The 16,585-nt window shown below is 36.7% G+C and overlaps 1 protein-coding gene across 1 annotated transcript in view; it reads left to right on the top strand.

Annotated features, from left to right (window-relative positions):
- Nucleotides 1–16,124, top strand: part of FSIP1 (fibrous sheath interacting protein 1) — an 81,905-nt gene extending 65,781 nt beyond the window's left edge. Inside the window, exon 11 of the mRNA XM_010288050.1 lies at nucleotides 15,549–16,124. Coding sequence (XP_010286352.1) covers nucleotides 15,549–16,124 — 576 coding nt within the window. The remainder of the gene's footprint in view (nucleotides 1–15,548) is intronic.
- The last annotated feature ends 461 nt before the right edge of the window (nucleotides 16,125–16,585 follow it).

Here is a 16,585-nt window from a genome sequence, read left to right on the forward strand (position 1 = left end):
CATAGATATGAATCAAGCAAGTGAGAGTTAAATCACTGATGCCTTTTCATTAGTGAAACTTGTTAAGTTTTTTGTTTGTTTGTTTTTTAAACAAGATGTGTATTTCTACCAAGTAGGCCGTAGGAACATCATGAGAGAAAGGTGAGTACAGTGGCTCAGCTCTGCCCTCCCACCTTGGGCAAGTCAGTTAAAGCTGTATTAAGTGAATGTATGTTAATTCCTGGGCTTTCTCTGCAGTTCAGGGTGAGGATTAAGTGGTTTAGAATAATATTTAGAGCAGCCAGTTTACTGAGCTGGGAACAGCCTACGGCTAACTTATAAGAGCAAAAACAACCCCAAAACCCAAACCTGTCTGGACTGTAACCCTTTTTGGAGATTAGGTATTTTATGTGGGCTCCAGTCAGATGCTTTTGTCTTCTTAAGGTCTAAAACCTAGAGTAACTTTGTAAAGCTAGGCACATTTAAGACATTTTTGTTTCAAACAAGGAAAAGCACTTCTAACTACTCCATATCCAATGGTTCAAACATTTGCCTAGCAATGGTAGAGCTGAATTTAGTTGTTTGAAAACCTGCTGTTTCAAACTACATCTGTGATCTACTAAGCAAAAAACAATGTCATCTAGCTAGATTTCTGTAAGGCCTTTGACATGGTCCCCCACAACATCCTTCTCTCTAAATTGGAGAGATATGGATTTGATGGGCGGACTGCTCAGTGGATGAGGAATTGGTTGAAAAGTCACATCCAGAGGGTAGTGGTCAATGGCTCAATGTCCAGATGGAGATGGGTGACGAGTGGTGTCCCTCAGGGGTCTGTATTGGGACCGGTACTCTTTATGTCTTCATCAATGACAGACAGTGAAATCAAGTGCACACTTAGCAAGTTTGCAGATGACACCAAGCTGAGTGGTGTGGTTGACATGCCTGAGGGATTGGATGCCATCCAGAGGGACCTGGACAAGCTTGAAGAATGGGCCTGTGTGAACCTCATTGAAAGAATTCCTATATCAACTGGGGCTTAGTACCATAAGGGGATACATCTGTGAATAGATTCTGCAAGGCAAGAACAAGTTGGTTGTGTCTCCTGCCAGGCAGACCAGCAAGATCCACAACAATTCATTCTTAAAATTCCAGAAAGAATGGATTTCCGATGTCTCTGAAAAGGATAGAATATCATTGTGTGGCTCAGAACCATGACGTGTCTTTCTTAATTAAAACTTATTCATTTTAGCAATTAGATATAGCTCTCAAATTGTGCCATTCAGACTGTTATACACACACGTAATCACATTGTGGAGACTAAACTACTACACAGCATCATCCTTCCAGATTGCAGCTGTCTCCAATCTTTGTATTTATAAAGACTGTTATGTCTCTAACAACAACAGGTCAGATATTTATGTGCTTTTATTATTGTCATTAGCATTTAAAATATCAGATATTTAGAACTTCCATCTTTTCTAGTGTGCCCTTATTGCATCTTATGCTGTATAAATGCTAGAAACTGCTGCTAAACTATGTGTTTTCAGAGGTGTATATCTTTCTATGAACATCTGTTATACTTGTCTTAGCTTGATACATGAACTGTGTTTCAGTCAGATCCTTGGGCATTTAACTTGAATAATTTGCCCATCTGTCCTGAAACTCCTTTAAAAATTTGAAATACTAATAAGCTTAACAGAAAAGCATGCTAACCTAAGCAGTGTGTGTCCTTGGTTAAAGCAGTTATGACTTTTAAATATTTATCATCCACGCTAAACTTCTACTTTTTGTTTCAAAAAAATACGATCTGTTCTCAATGTATTTCAACAGGGACTCTCTACCTGAATTAGCCTAATGAATAAGTAGCTTTCTGCTAACTGCTTGGAAGAAGCACACAAAACACTTGACTGTGTCATTGCCTACTGATTCAGTAGCTGTGATTCCACATAACTGAGTAGTGTAGTGTCCTCTAAAACCAACAATGTCATTATTAATTCATCAGAAACACAGCTGTGAACTTCGGTTGTTTTTTTTAACCAAAGCAACCGGGCAAAAACATTCCAATGTGCAGTAAAGAAAGTTCCAAGCAACTGGGGTGCACAGCGCTTTGTGTTTAAGCCATTGACCTTGTAATGTGATCACACAGACTTTTTGTAAATGAATCTTTCAGATCTTATGAGTGACATGTGAACTTTGACTTCCTGGGCAAAAGACAGACTCCAGCTCCAGTAAAGTCACCTGTATCCGAAATGCATGATAAATTTACTTAACTTTCTTTTGAAAAACATGAGTCTTTTGGTGCTTTTTTGTCTTTTACTAGGGGAAATATTAGACTTTTTTTCCTTTTTGTGCAGTAGTGTACATCACTGAGTATAGATGGGATCGTCCCAAGCTTCATTTAAAAATATATTTTAGCTATTCCTATAGCAATTATATGTTTCGAACTGCAAAACATTAACTTCTCTGTGAGCTACATAGAGCTGTACTGTTTTACAACTTGGTAATTTGTTTGTTGTTTCTAGAATTGTCTTAACTTCCCTAAAAGCAAAATTTCTTAGAATCAGTGTTTACACAGCTGTTTTGAATGACATTTTATATATGAGCATGTTCTGCAGAAAACAGATGAAAAATTCAAACACTAAAATATTCCTACATCATCAAGACATTGTTTTTTAAACTGTGAGCATTTTTACTATAAAGCTTTTAGATTTCTACCTGAGCATGATTATTTTTTATCCCTGGCACAGGAAAGCTGGTATGCTTATGCTTAGTGTATGCTATTTGGGCTATCTGGTTTCCTGTACATCTGTCACTTGGCTTGTGGCATTCTCTTGGGTGCTGAGGAGTAAGCCTGCCCAGTGTGGTTGTGTGACTTGTTGAATGCCATCGTTGCTTCTAGTTACAAAGACGTAGCCATCTCTTATTTATCAGGCATGGGTTTACCAGGAAATGAGTAAGTGGAGGGAAGGAAATGTGTGCCACAACATATTGTTACGTACTTATTGGCCTACAACTTCCATAGTCAAATTGACCTACTGTCTCTGTAAAGTGAGTAAAGGCTTTCTTGCTTTTTATCTGTATGCAGATACCTGTGCTTCTGATTACATGGACCAGGTTAATAACAATAAGGAACTGCAACACTTTGAATGCATGTACTTTTCTAAACATCTGTTCTGGGACATGAGAAAGGATCTATGACTGAGAAAAAGAACAACAGAAGATGCTGAAAGGGTTTTTTATTTCTAAGGTCTAGAAAATTAAAAAACTATTATAAACTTAGTGGCAGAAAGTAACTGTGAGGTTTTATTGTTATGTGGTAGATGTAAATTTCCAGGTAATGTATATTTGAATGTTTCAGGGTTTAACTCCTGTTCTTGTACTTATTGAAAGGATCCGCCCCCCGCTTTCCTCAAAATCAAAAACGGGTGCAGGCAGGCTTGAAACTCCAAATAAAATGTTTTCCCTGGGGCAATATTGTTCATCACATTCTTCCTAAAGAAAGGCTTTTGGGTTTTCGTTTGGAAATAGAAGAGCCAGATGCAGGTATCTCATTTCAAAATACCCTTCCATTCTTTAGAAAAGAAAAAGATTTTTCATTATTCTCTTTCTCTTTTAAAAATGTTTTTTTCAGCACTCCATAAAATACATGCTCACATGGACAAGCACAGCTGCAACCTGACATTCCCTGTAGAAACTTTGCACTTGCCCTGTGGCAACAAGCCCCAAAAACCAAACACAAAAAGAAAATAAAATTCTTCATCAGTTCTTTCTCTGACCTCTCATAAGCAGAGACTGAGATGTGGCAAAACTATCCCAACCCTTACTCCTTTATCTATATTCATGCATGATGATTTTTCTCTAAAAAGCAATGACAATTTCATAGATTTTAGACGGGATGTTCCTTCATGAGCAAAATTATTCATGGCGTGAATTGAAAGGGTCAGAAACACTTCATGAGCAGTAAAGGGGAACTTGATTTTTTTCTTTTTAAGAGAGACTTAACAGTCCCACCGTTGTGAGTTAGGATTCCATATTTGCAATTCACATAATTACAAGTATTGCCAACTTCTCTTTCCCACAAGTTGTGTAATTTTTTGGTACTATTAAAGCTCTAGATTTTTGCAGTGCCATAATTGCACTAGAATCTTTGTTCCTATTAAAAAAAGAGACAAAACCAAGCCTTTCTTTAAAACTGTAACAATTAAAAGATCAAAATGAGAGAAAATTACAGTTTCAGATGTACTAGACTTGGTATTTTTGGAGAGGTGTCCTGGCTGTCAGTGTTTGAATGCATGCATTTGCCAATACATGGCAGTACTGTACATACTCTTTTATTGAGCTTGTGGGATGAACTACAACAACAAGACGATGAGAGCTAAACCAGTGTGGTACATTATGCGTCTTGTTATTTAAAACCAGGTGTCTTTACAATTCTGTACTTCAACATATTTCTTGGAAACAAGCTTCTGAAAAGTAGTGCCAGGCTCTGAGCAACCTGATCTAGCTGAAGATGTCCCTGATCATTGCAGAGGGGTTGGACTAGATGACCTTTAAATGTCCCTTCCAACCCAAACTATTCTATGGTTTTATATACCTTTTTCTAATCCCCTGTGATTTACCAAATTTCTGTTGTAATACTGATCTCTACTTCCTCCCATTTATTCTCTTTTTGCTTACTGTCCGTTGAATTGCACTGTCAGAAAGGCTTCAGTTTTAAAACGATAATTTGTAAGCAAAATTCTAAGTGTTCTTTCTTCAGATTTTAGCTGGGTTGAGTTACGATCTAAGGTGCCAGTGTCTCTCTGCCACCTGTGAGGACCTTGGGGAGCTACTTGACGTTAGCGCTTGGCTGAGGCTCTTGATTTAGGTGGCATGAATATGAAACAAAGAGAGGAATACAATTTAATACTGAGTCAAAAGCTCTGTAAGAAAACCATATTTATAAGAGAAACTGCATGCTTTTTTCCTTAACTTGGATAATTGAGATTGTACACTACCCATATTACTTCACTAGGGAACACTGCAGGTTTCTGTATCTTGTTATTCCATGTACAGCAGAACTTCCTTCATATCAGTCTTCCAATAGCAGAGGTGGGTATTTCTGTCTCCAAAAATATATATCACAGGTCAATTTTACCATATACATTATATTATATAGAAGTCGTCAGTATTCAGAGGTGCCCGTTGCTGTTGAAACGCAGGGCCAATTAAGAAGAGTCACTTTAAAAGATACCTCTGAAGAATATCAGAAAATATGGTCTGAACTCCTAGAATACATAAACTATTATTTTGTTCCGTTTTAAGCTTCTGTCTGTAGATGCTTTTGATGAGTCTATGGCTTACTGCTCCTTGGGCCAGTTCTTTCTGGTTTTAGAAAGACTAAACTACACCTAACTGCGTAGGTCATCTAGGTCATGTGTTTATGGCTTCCCTGTTTTCCTTCTTACGGGATGGAGGCATTTTGTTAGTTTTATTGGTGTTTTAGCACTTGCAGTAAAGTTTCTTATGTTATGAAGAAACAAATCTCTGCCCCTAGTTTTATTGCTATTTATATTTTCTGTTTCCCCAATGGCTATAGACCTATATGTATCCTTAAAATCTTGAGAAACTTTGTTGCAGAGTTTTAAAGTCTATAATAAGATACTGTGGTACCATTATGCTAGACTGTATCTATTTCTTGGGAAAATAAAAGCCAACATGACCAAAAAAAGAAAAATAAATGGATTTTGGTAACAGAAAACAGATGCAACCACATCAAGGCATTTTTGTCTACTTCACTGGCTTTGCTGAAAATTAAAGCCACAACTTAATAATATTCAGGGAAGATATTTCAATGGAATGAAATCTGTTAAATGCTTAAAAACAAACAGTTAAAAACAAAAAACGGGATGTTAAGGAAACTGTTTTTGAATGCTAAATAGGCTAGATTGCAGAAGTTCTGCTTCTTCAGTAGAGGCTAGAAAATGAAAGTCTTATTCAGAGTGATGGATTGTAAATACCAGTTCAGGAATTTGTGTCTTACATTTTCGCACATGTTCAGTGTGTTCAATTAAAACCAGCTTGCTTTCTAACCTAAGAATACGTGAAAGTATATGAAATCATATGCTCTAAAAACAGGGAGCTATCCATTTGTTGAGAAAGATCTTAGAAATGAGAAAAAAATTATACGGTGATTCATATATAGTACAATGCTTGGTTTTTCTATCTACAAATGCAGTAGGTTAGATGAGCTAAATGTTGAACTAATCTGAAGTTAGATGAGCTGAATTCTTGCAGAACATCTGTTGACAACCTTGGAGTAGATGGATTTTAAATTCAAAGGGATTTAAATAAGAGACTTTTATCATAGTTTAGTATTTAAATCAAGGGGGTTTTACATCATAATTTATGCTGCTTTTACAATTCTTAAACTTTTGCATTATTTTTCAAAGGAATGATTGATGCTTATTGTTTAGTGACTACTAGGATATGTTGATTTTCAGTTAAATATGCCCATTACATTGGGTCAGTACCTCTTTGCCCTAGCCAGGAAAATATACTCTATGCACATTTAATTAGACAGTTTAAGGTATGCTTACTTAGAATTATAGTTCTTACCTTTTGTTCCATTAAAGATACTGAATAAAATTTCTTCGTTCATTCCTATTGTACCCTGCTGCTTATGATGGAAGCTGGGATATAATTCAGCAGCAAGACAGCAGTGTTTAAAAACTATTGAAACTTAAGTAAGGAAATTTTTTGTCATACAATATATACAAAAGTCAAATACGCTATGCAATTACAGCCAGGATTTGGATCATAGGGCAAGAGGTACGAGAACACTAAAAACACTGGTTGCAGTTAGGGAGGAGAATAGAATAACATTATAACATTTTAGAATATCTCTTGGACAGAACCAGATTTCATTATGATGTTGGAAATGTTAAAAAAAACCCCACAACCCAACAAAGAAACCCCCCAAAAAAACTCTGTTTAAAGGTGCTTGTTTTCATGTTAAAAGGAAGTAAAAAGGAAGTATTATCTCCAGTTAGTGGATTGATTCTATTGCTTGAAATGTGTCCATGATTTTAGAATACTAGATGTCTTCTTGCATTTGTTTTTATTCATCATCATCAGATCAAAGCTAGTTGCTTGTTCTTCCAGCTCCTGTTTGGTATCTCAAATTCAGATGAAACAGGATTGAACTAAAAACAGAGTAAATTCAAATGCATAAAGTATCTCTTAGTACATCTGAAAGAGACTATAATTACCAAAATTTGGCTTATCAATTCATTTAACTCAGCAGACTCAGATGCTTAGGTAGTAATAATTCCCAGCTACTAATAAAGTAGTCTTTATATCTTGTTTTTGATTACATATAATTTTTTTATTTAATGTATAATAGTTTATGTTTTAAGAAGGTCGGGCTTTACCAGATTTAGCCATAGTTTCACACTCACCAGTGTTTTAGGAAAGGTTAGTTAGATAGGAAAAATATCTCTAACTTAAAATAATTTCTACTACCCTTTACTTGCTTTTGTATTTAGGTATTATATACAATATATTCAGAATTTTCTTTGATATTCCTTTGTCAATTTGTCAGTCATTTGCTTTATTGTGTAAAACCTACTATTCATAAGTTAATTGGGTAATAAAATAAGGGAGTTTTTGTAACACTTTTACTGTTTTGTAACAGTAAATAAAAACTCACTTAGCTTTCCTTTATAACATGATGCGTAACACTTTTGTTATATTAGCTCCTAAAATGACAGAAAAAGCCAGCATGCTAATGGAAATACAGATCTTAATGAGTTATGTTTGATATTTTAACTGTTTAGGGTCCAAAGGTTACAAATAACATATTTCATTCAGTTAATGAAAATGGAGCTTCAAAGTCATAATCTTCCTCTTTGCAGATATAGGCAACTGAGAAAAATTACTATGTAGTAATAATAGTCATTATAATAATATAGTAATAACAATAGAGTAATCTTCAATTACTTTAAAAATACTGATTTTTTTATTAATAAATAGATGCCTGATAGGAATGTTAGAAGCTTTATACCTGTGTGACATTTTCAAATTTTGTTTCATAAAGTTACCTTCTTAAACTTTTGGTGAGGACATACAAATTTAGGTTTTGGTGTCCATGGGTGAAAACTTCATTGCTAATATGCAGGCACCTAGAAAATGTTACACAACCTGTAGATCAAAAGCTACCATGAAATGAATCTAAAATTGAAAGTAAGCTTCAGAAAATGAAGGGTAAAAGTACGACTTGTAGCAATTCAGAAATAAAGCTTCTTGGATCTTTAAAAGTTATAAAATTACTTCCATATGCTTCCAAGAAGAAATTCACGCTCACAGCCACCGAAACCTCTTCGTTATATCCTAGTGTAGTACCATGCAAACTCTGCAGCTGCGAGTAACGTAGTTTAGTGTCTATGGTATCAAATGAGAAGAAAATGATTGTAAAAGATATTTTAGCTTCCTTCTTTTTTTTTCTACTTCTGTCACCTCTGGCAACCACTTGCTTTCTCTTTCTAAAGTCTACAGGGTGTGGCATAGCTGATGAAGCACAGTTTTTCATTATTTGCACATTCAAACCACAAGCAATCGAGTGGATATTTTTAAGAAAGATAAACCAAAAACAACTATTATGCCTTTTTGTAATGACTAAAATATGCATGTTTAAATTAGTTTTGCCTGCAAGAACTTGTCATAATGATTTTTACTTGTATAACTTGTAGGCTAACTTAAAAATCAAAAAGGAATGAACTACTGCAATTACCTGCAAGTGTCTCTTCTTCACAATTTTCACCTACTTTGCTACTCTAAATAAGAGCAAAATTGTATAAAGTCATGTCTCCTTTTGATTTGGGGTGCTGGTGGATGAAAAGCTGGACATGAGCCGGCAATGTGTATTCGCAGCCCAGAAGGCCACCTGTATCCTGGGCTGTATCAAAAGCAGCGTGGCCAGCAGGTCGAGGGAGGGGGTTCTGCCCCTCTACTCTGCTCTGAGACCCCACCTGGAGTCCTGCATCCAGCCCTGGAACCGTCAGCACAGGAAGGACATGGACCTGTTGGAGAGGGTCCAGAGGAGGGTCACAAAAATGATCAGAGGGCTGGAACACCTCTCCTATGAGGACAGGCTGAGAGAGTTGGGGTTGTTCAGCCTGGAGAAGAGAAGGCTCCAGGGAGACCTTATTGCAGCCTTCCAGTACTTAAAGGGGGCTTCTAAGAAAGATGGGGACAGACTTTTTAGCAGGGCCTGTAGCGATAGGACAAGGGGTAACAGTCTTAAACTAGAAGAGGGCAGATTTAGACTAGATAGAAGGAAGAAATTTTTTCACCTGGAGGGTGGTGAAACACTGGCACAGGTTGCCCAGAGAGGTGGTAGATGCCCCATCCCTGGAAGCATTTGGGGCCAGGTTGGAAGGACCTCTGAGCAACCTGATGTAGTTGAAGGTGTCCCTGCGCATTGCAGGGGGGTTGGACTAGATGACCTTTAAAGGTCCCTTCCAGCCCAAACTATTCTATGATTCTGTTCTCTGATTTCTGTTAAGATTTCTGTTTGTCAGAGAAAGGGAAAAAATCCTTTATGTTTTTTTTATTTACAATTTATTAATGAAGTTCATTTTCTCTTCTGAAATTTTATACTGTTTCTAAACTATTTTTTTAATGGAGGTTTTATATGATTCTATGAGGCTGATAATGGCTTTGATGTTGTGGTTCTGATGGCTCATGATGTTACAAGTGGAATTTTCTTTTTAGGCAGTGATGTTACCAGATGCCCACTAATCTCCTCCTCTTTTTTTCTATTTATTTTCTTGCCTAGATACTTCTGTCCTTTTTGCTTTCTGGCTTTTAGCAGCAGCAGCTACAGAAAATTGACTACCAGCCTTTTTCATTCTGCCCTTACACAAACAGAAACATTGGAAAAAATAAGAGAAGGGAAAATGTAACTAACAGAAGGAAAGATAGCAGAAGGAGGAAAAGAGCAAAAGCAGATTTTCTCCTATGGCTCAGGAATCCTGTTCATTCTTAAAGATTTATGTCTTTCCCGAAACAGTACAGAAGTCCTCAAACCACCCAAACTAGACATAAGCACAGGACCATCAGATGGTGAATCATGACTGTAGCACAAAGAGCTCTTAATTTCTGAATCCATTATTCAGTTTCCAGTCTTAATTTTTAACACCATCAAATTGATACACATTACTGTCCTCTCCAGACACAGGCTCACTGAGTTGTAAGCATGTTTTTGATCTACTGTAGTTACACTTTCTCTCATTACATTCTGAAATAACCCTTCTAAAATAGCCTTACAGAGGATTAACCTTTTTCTTTTACATTTGTTAAGCTTGATCTTGTAACATAGTGTTTTTAAAGCAAACAAGTAAGCACTAAAAGCTGTCATGGGACATGCTGGACACTTAAACATTTCTTTGTAAAGGTGGATGTATGGGTCTCTGTACTGGATCTGGCTGGGATGGAATTAATTTTCTCTGTAGCAGCTGGTGTGGTGCTGTGTTTTGGATTTGTGACCAAAACAATTCTGATAATACACCCATGTTTTTAAGTGTTACTAAACAGTGTTTGCACAGCATCAAGGCCTTCTCTGCTTTTCGCTCTGCCCTCCCAGTGAATAGATTGGGGATGCGGCATAGGAGGGCACACAATGAGGCAGGTGACCCAAACTAACCAAAGAGGCATTCCATGCCGTATAACATCATGCACAGCAATAACAAGGGGAAAGAGGGGCTTCTAGAAAGTTACCCATCTTTTGCCCAGGAACTGGCTGGGCATTGGTCTACCCATGAGAGATGGTGAGTGAGTGCCTTTGCATCACTTGCTTTGTTTTCTTTCTTCTTTCACTTCTCCTTTGCTTATTAAAATTTTTTTATCTCAATCCACAGGTTTTATTGCTTTTACTCTGCCTTTCCTCTTCCTTTGGCCCGCTGGGGTGGGGGCACGACTGAGCAAGCAGCTGTGTGGTGCTTAGCTGCCTACTGGGGTTAACCCACAACAGTCTCATTGGGACATATTCCCAGAATTTAAATTAGTTTACAAGTTATGGACACCAATCCTAACTTCTGTGGTGCAAAAGAATTTTGGGCTTTTAGCATTTGTGGAAATTGTAAGAAACTCTGCCACAATGACATGATGTGTCTGTTTATGTATGCAGCATATTATTCCACAGTAGCACGGACCAGTACTGTTCATAAACATGTGCATGGTGCTTCAGTGTGATGCGTAGAGGTGAGACCTTGGAGTTGATGGTGCACGTTGAGTTGAGTAGTGTGAAGATACAAGGCAAGGATTGCCTTTTCAAAGCAAAGTGGAGCTGTTTTAGTTATTTCATGACTTATTAATAGTTTCTCAAACTCTTAAAATGGAGTCTTTTTATCAAGAAGAGAGCAGTTACTTTAGAATTGACTGCTGCAGTCCTACACATCAGTAAAAATGTAAGTAAATTAGATCATCAAAGTAAATTGTTTCAAGCAAATAAAGCATTGTAAGAACTGTTGATTATAATGCTTTCAGATTAAGCAACAAAATATACATGTTTATAGACATGCCAGCTACATGAGTCCTTCAATAGTCCTGGCTTTCTAGTGCTTATTCATTTACTGTGTGTCATTTTATGATTATTTACTATAATTAGAAATAATGCTGACATATTAGCTTTCTCCCCATGCTAAAATCTGATAAGGGCTTTCAGTGTTAGTCTGTTTCTGTTACTGTGTAGATGTGGAAAACAAGCCTAAAGCTGTGAACTTGCAAGCCTGTAGTCACAGCAGGTCTGTCCACAGCAATCTCCAAGTTTGCATTCCTACCACATGCAGTAAGGTTTTCTCTATAGACCCATGTCGCTGAGGAATTTAGCAAGGAACAAGAAATCTTCAGTCAGAGAAGGGCCACAAGTGTGTGAAAGACTAGCCACACATAAACAGTAAAGGTCATTAGCAGGCTCCTAAACTCCTGGCTAGGAATTAGTTTTTTGGATCATTAACGGTAAAAAGCCTAGGAAATGAATAGGACTCAGTGTCCTATTAAAAATTAGCTAGAACAATTAAAAGGTTTTCCAAATTCTAATGGGAACCAGACCTAATAGCTCATTTTGCCTTGTCTAGTGGTCTGTTTCTGCATTTTGAATTACATTATTTTTATGTCCTTGTATTTTTAAAGAAATATCTTGAAGTATTTTTTCTGTATAGGAGTTGTAAATTATTTACAGTGAGGGCAGTGAAAGCTTGGGAGAAGTAGAACCTAGTGTCTCCCTAAGACTCTGTTACTGATTCCAAGTCTTGTGACTCTAAACTAGTACAGTTAGCTGTGACAGGATTTCTTCTGGTGTGTGCAAATGTATACTTTGCAAACTCCTGATACAGTTGCTGTATTATGTGATCCTATGAGTTAAGATGCTCATTTGGTTGCAAACGCACAGCCTGTTTTGGTGTGAGGTGTCTCTCCTTAGGATATTACATGTTTCCCTAAACTCAATTTTCTGATTTCAACAGCAGCCTTTCTGCTTTCATTTCAGTATAAACTTCTTGCTGCTGAGTGGATGACTGATGGCTATTTAAGAGCTATCTTCTCCTCTACTGTTTATTTTTCCTTAAACCTAAAATGACTTTGGCACAAGAAAATCACAAACAGTAAGCCTTCAGTATTTTAAGATTTAATTTTTGGAGAGGTATGTTAAATACTTTCTCTTTCCTTATCTTTGCATCCTTGCAAGCATGTCTTACAAAACAATCCAAAGGGAAGAAGAGATAAAGAAAGAAAAAAAATAAGTAATGTTTTACACTGTCTGCTTTGCCTGCAGGCCTGCCACTCTGGAGGAAAACAAGCCCGCAAGTTACCAAACTTTTCACTCTACAGCTGTTACATTCCTCTCCCTCTCCATTTGCCTTAGGCTCTAAATCTCTGCACCTATTACCCTCTGGTAATAATCAAGGTAACCTGTGAACTAATTGTCAATACAAGCCATAAGATTTTCCCAAAAGGAAAAAGAAAATTAAATTTGGGCAAGGAAAAGTAGACTGCAGATAAATGGGATAGGGATGGGGGGAATAAAAGGACAAAAGAAAGGCAGGACAAGATGATCTTCCTCACTATGTTAATTTTGTACTCAGTCATTCATTTACACCAGATGCAGAATTCCTTTCTGCAGTGAGTCAATTGCCCTGTCATTAACGTAAAATTAGCTCCAAATGATCTTGGCCAAGAGCTTTGAAATATGTTAGTATAGAACCACACATGTGGGAATCCATGTGTGTTTCCAGATGTGAGAATCTTCTGTGATACAAATATAGTTATGTTTATGTAGTATAATATTCTGCTCTGTGGATATGCTCTAGATGCAGCTGTGTTTCCAGTAGTGGTATAACTATGTTACTGTGGTGCTCTATCTGTGTGAAAGCATCTTGTTTCTTATAATGAGTCCATTCTAATAATGACTACATGTAAACAGACATTATCCTGCAAATTAAAATACTCCTTCAAGAAATGTAAGGAAGTCAGCATGGGCTAGTAGGCTAGATTGAGAGTGAAAATTTGAAAAATTCCACGTTTCATTTTTGATTTGTCATGTGTTTTGTTTTTTCCTGTCTGACTTGTTTTTCATCAGTGAGTACTTTCTGCACTAGGATTAAAATTTAAAAGCCTGAGAAAAGTTTGAGGAGGTCATAATCTTTTCTTTGTTGTCTAAATAAGTGCTTAAGGTTGTGGTTTGATTTCAGTTATATAATCAGAAGTACATTAATTGATACCAAGATTAGCTGAATCTCAATATAATTACCTGATTTTATGTTCATCTAAATAAAGCTCTCTACACATAATGATAGTCTGTTGATGCTCTTTTTTTGTTTAAAAGCTCTTAACATCTCAATTTCTTTAATGCAGTTGTCTTCTTTTGTATGTGTAGGAAGTGAACTCAAGGTATACTTTGGGAGGGAAATTGGTCTGTGCAGCAAAAGACTAGTGGGTTGACTAAATCTATAAAACTGAGTTTAAGTACATCAGCTAGTGCTTGAACTGTAAAGTAATCGGTCTATAGCAGTGGTTATTAGCTATTATTAACGCTTGAATGTGTAAATACAGAACAGTGACTGAAAGTAACCTAAAATGTCTGTTTTTGTTCACTTTGTAGTGTCACCCTGTAATTTTTAATAGCCATAACAAGTTTTACAAAGAAATATTCTTTCCTTCTTGACTGAAAACTGTCCCCATTGATGAACATGAATAATCAGTTTTCAGGCGTAATCCATACACCCTCTGCTACTTAGGCTGCAATCTCATAATGTCATATACATCAAACAGGGTCATATCACTCCTGTAGTTGGATAAGAGACCTTCAGAGAAAAAAAATAAATCAGCTAGACATCTGATATCGATCTTGCCTCTAAAATGACAGTAGCTCCATGCTCTAGCACAATGTAAAGTAAATTCTGTCATAATAGTCATTACACAGTGAATAAAATCATTGTTTGACATAAATCACTGCAGCCTTAAGGAGTTCATCAGATTTGTCAGCTGATCCTTTGTCTCTTGAAGGCCGGGTAAAACAAAGCAAGCATCTTTTTCCATTAAATGTTGCATAGTATCTATAACATTTATAATATATATTATTATATCTTCTATATCTCATATTTCATGGGAAAATGTATTATGCATATCTAAAATATGTCTTTTCATTATAATCTTTGAATTGTCAGGGAGTATTGTGCTTCTCTTACCAAGGAGCATTAAGGAATGTAAAGGCTAGAAGTAACTCCTCATTGCAAACCTCTCGAAGCAAAACATCCCTTGCTATTCTTCACCATTACCAGCTGGTATCAGTCATTTTCTTTAATATAAAATTTTAAGAAATGTCCAGTAAAGGAAACCTGCATGATAAAAGTGCTGGGAGTGTGCCACTGAATAAGAAGTTGGCTGAAAAGCTCCATCTTGTAGAAAGCAGTAAAACTGCTGTCATACAGAAGATAGGCCTTTCTTCTGTCACGTGCCATGGGACATACTTGACGTTGTAGGTCCTGTAGATGAGTAACTGATGTGCTTTTTTGATGATTGAGAGAGGCTATGTTGCATTTCTACAGTGAGCGGCTGGGACTACTTCAGTCAGTATGTGAGAATCTTTGTGGGCTGGTGCTGTCCAAAACCATTTTTGACCCAACAGCTGAAAGTCTTTTAGCAATGTCCTGGTTTGCTTTCTGTAACTGAAACCTTAATGTGTGTGTGTCTGTATGCATACACAATGAACCAAGGTATATGAACAAGTACTTGCTTTGGTAATTAAAAAGCAGTGATATCTAGTGGAAGACTGAGCAAAATCAAAGGCCTCTCAGTGCCTTGTGGACATAAGACTTTCCTAACTTTCAGCATCTGTTCTATCTAGAACCTACTGAAGATGTTACATAAATGATGTAATTATGTAAATGTATATTTAAATTCAGTTTGAATTGAAAATCATTTATATCAGTTTAAGAGTTCTGCCAGTGCTTTTACATCTCTCAAACTGTTTTATGGTGCTGCTTTTCATTAATTATATTTTGACAGAAGAAATTCTTGCCATTTTTTTTCAGACTGAAGAACAAACGGGCCTCTCTGAAGAGCAGCTTAAGACCCTTCTGGAAGAATGTATGCAGCCTCAGAGAACAATAAGCAACGTTACCATGCCAAAGTCTCAGGAATCTCTTTCTTTTGGATTAAATCCCCCTTGTTACACAAGTCAAGACTCCATTCTTCACTCCACATCTACTCTTTCCAAAATGTTAGTTGAAGACCATATTGTAGGGATGTTAATGGCTCAGGAAAAGGCTGGACTCGAAGACAAAAGCTTATGTGTTAATGCAGAGAGTGAAATCCCTGGCTACTATATCAGCAAAGCATTGGCTGATAGTCACTTATCAAAGGATTCACTGGCCCAAACAGAGGAACCAGATGACCTAGAAGTTTTACAGAAGGTGGGAGATAAGAGTATTACTGAAGGTTACTTTATGTCAAGAGCACTCAACACAAAAAGGTTGAAGAAACCTTCTTTCTTGAGTGAACCATTATGTTGCATCAGCATGAACAATGAGCCATCCACAGAGGCTGACATTCTCAGCATACCACTGCAAACCAAAGGAGGTGAGACTCTTAACAACCCTTTAGAATAGGCTTTTGATTATGATGAAAAAAACCAGGCAGGTTCTCACCAAAAGTATGCACCAATGCACCCTGATTATTATGGTGGGGCAAGGCTGTACTTTTATAAAACACAAAACTGTGCCAGAAATAATACACACAAAATAGCAGAATGTTTATTAAAATTCTTGCCCTGACATAATTGACTATAAGGCTAGGATTCTTATTAAATATGATATTGTCGTTGATTAATTCTGTCAACTGGAAATCAGTGTTGACAACACACATGGGTTATCTTTTTGGTAGTAGAAAGTCATGTTCACTGTTCTGTGGAGAGCAAATATTCTCCCAGTAGTTGATATAACACTTTGCACAAAAATCCAAGTGTTTCTTGAATGTTTTTAATAAGGTTGACTTGGTAGTATAGAAACAAACATGACATAGCTATATTAAAAATAATAAATTGGTTTCAGGAAGTTCAAATTTACACATA

The sequence above is a fragment of the Phaethon lepturus genome, unplaced genomic scaffold, assembly GCF_000687285.1.
Source record: "Phaethon lepturus isolate BGI_N335 unplaced genomic scaffold, ASM68728v1 scaffold4165, whole genome shotgun sequence".
In the NCBI taxonomy this organism is placed as follows: Eukaryota; Metazoa; Chordata; class Aves; order Phaethontiformes; family Phaethontidae; genus Phaethon; species Phaethon lepturus.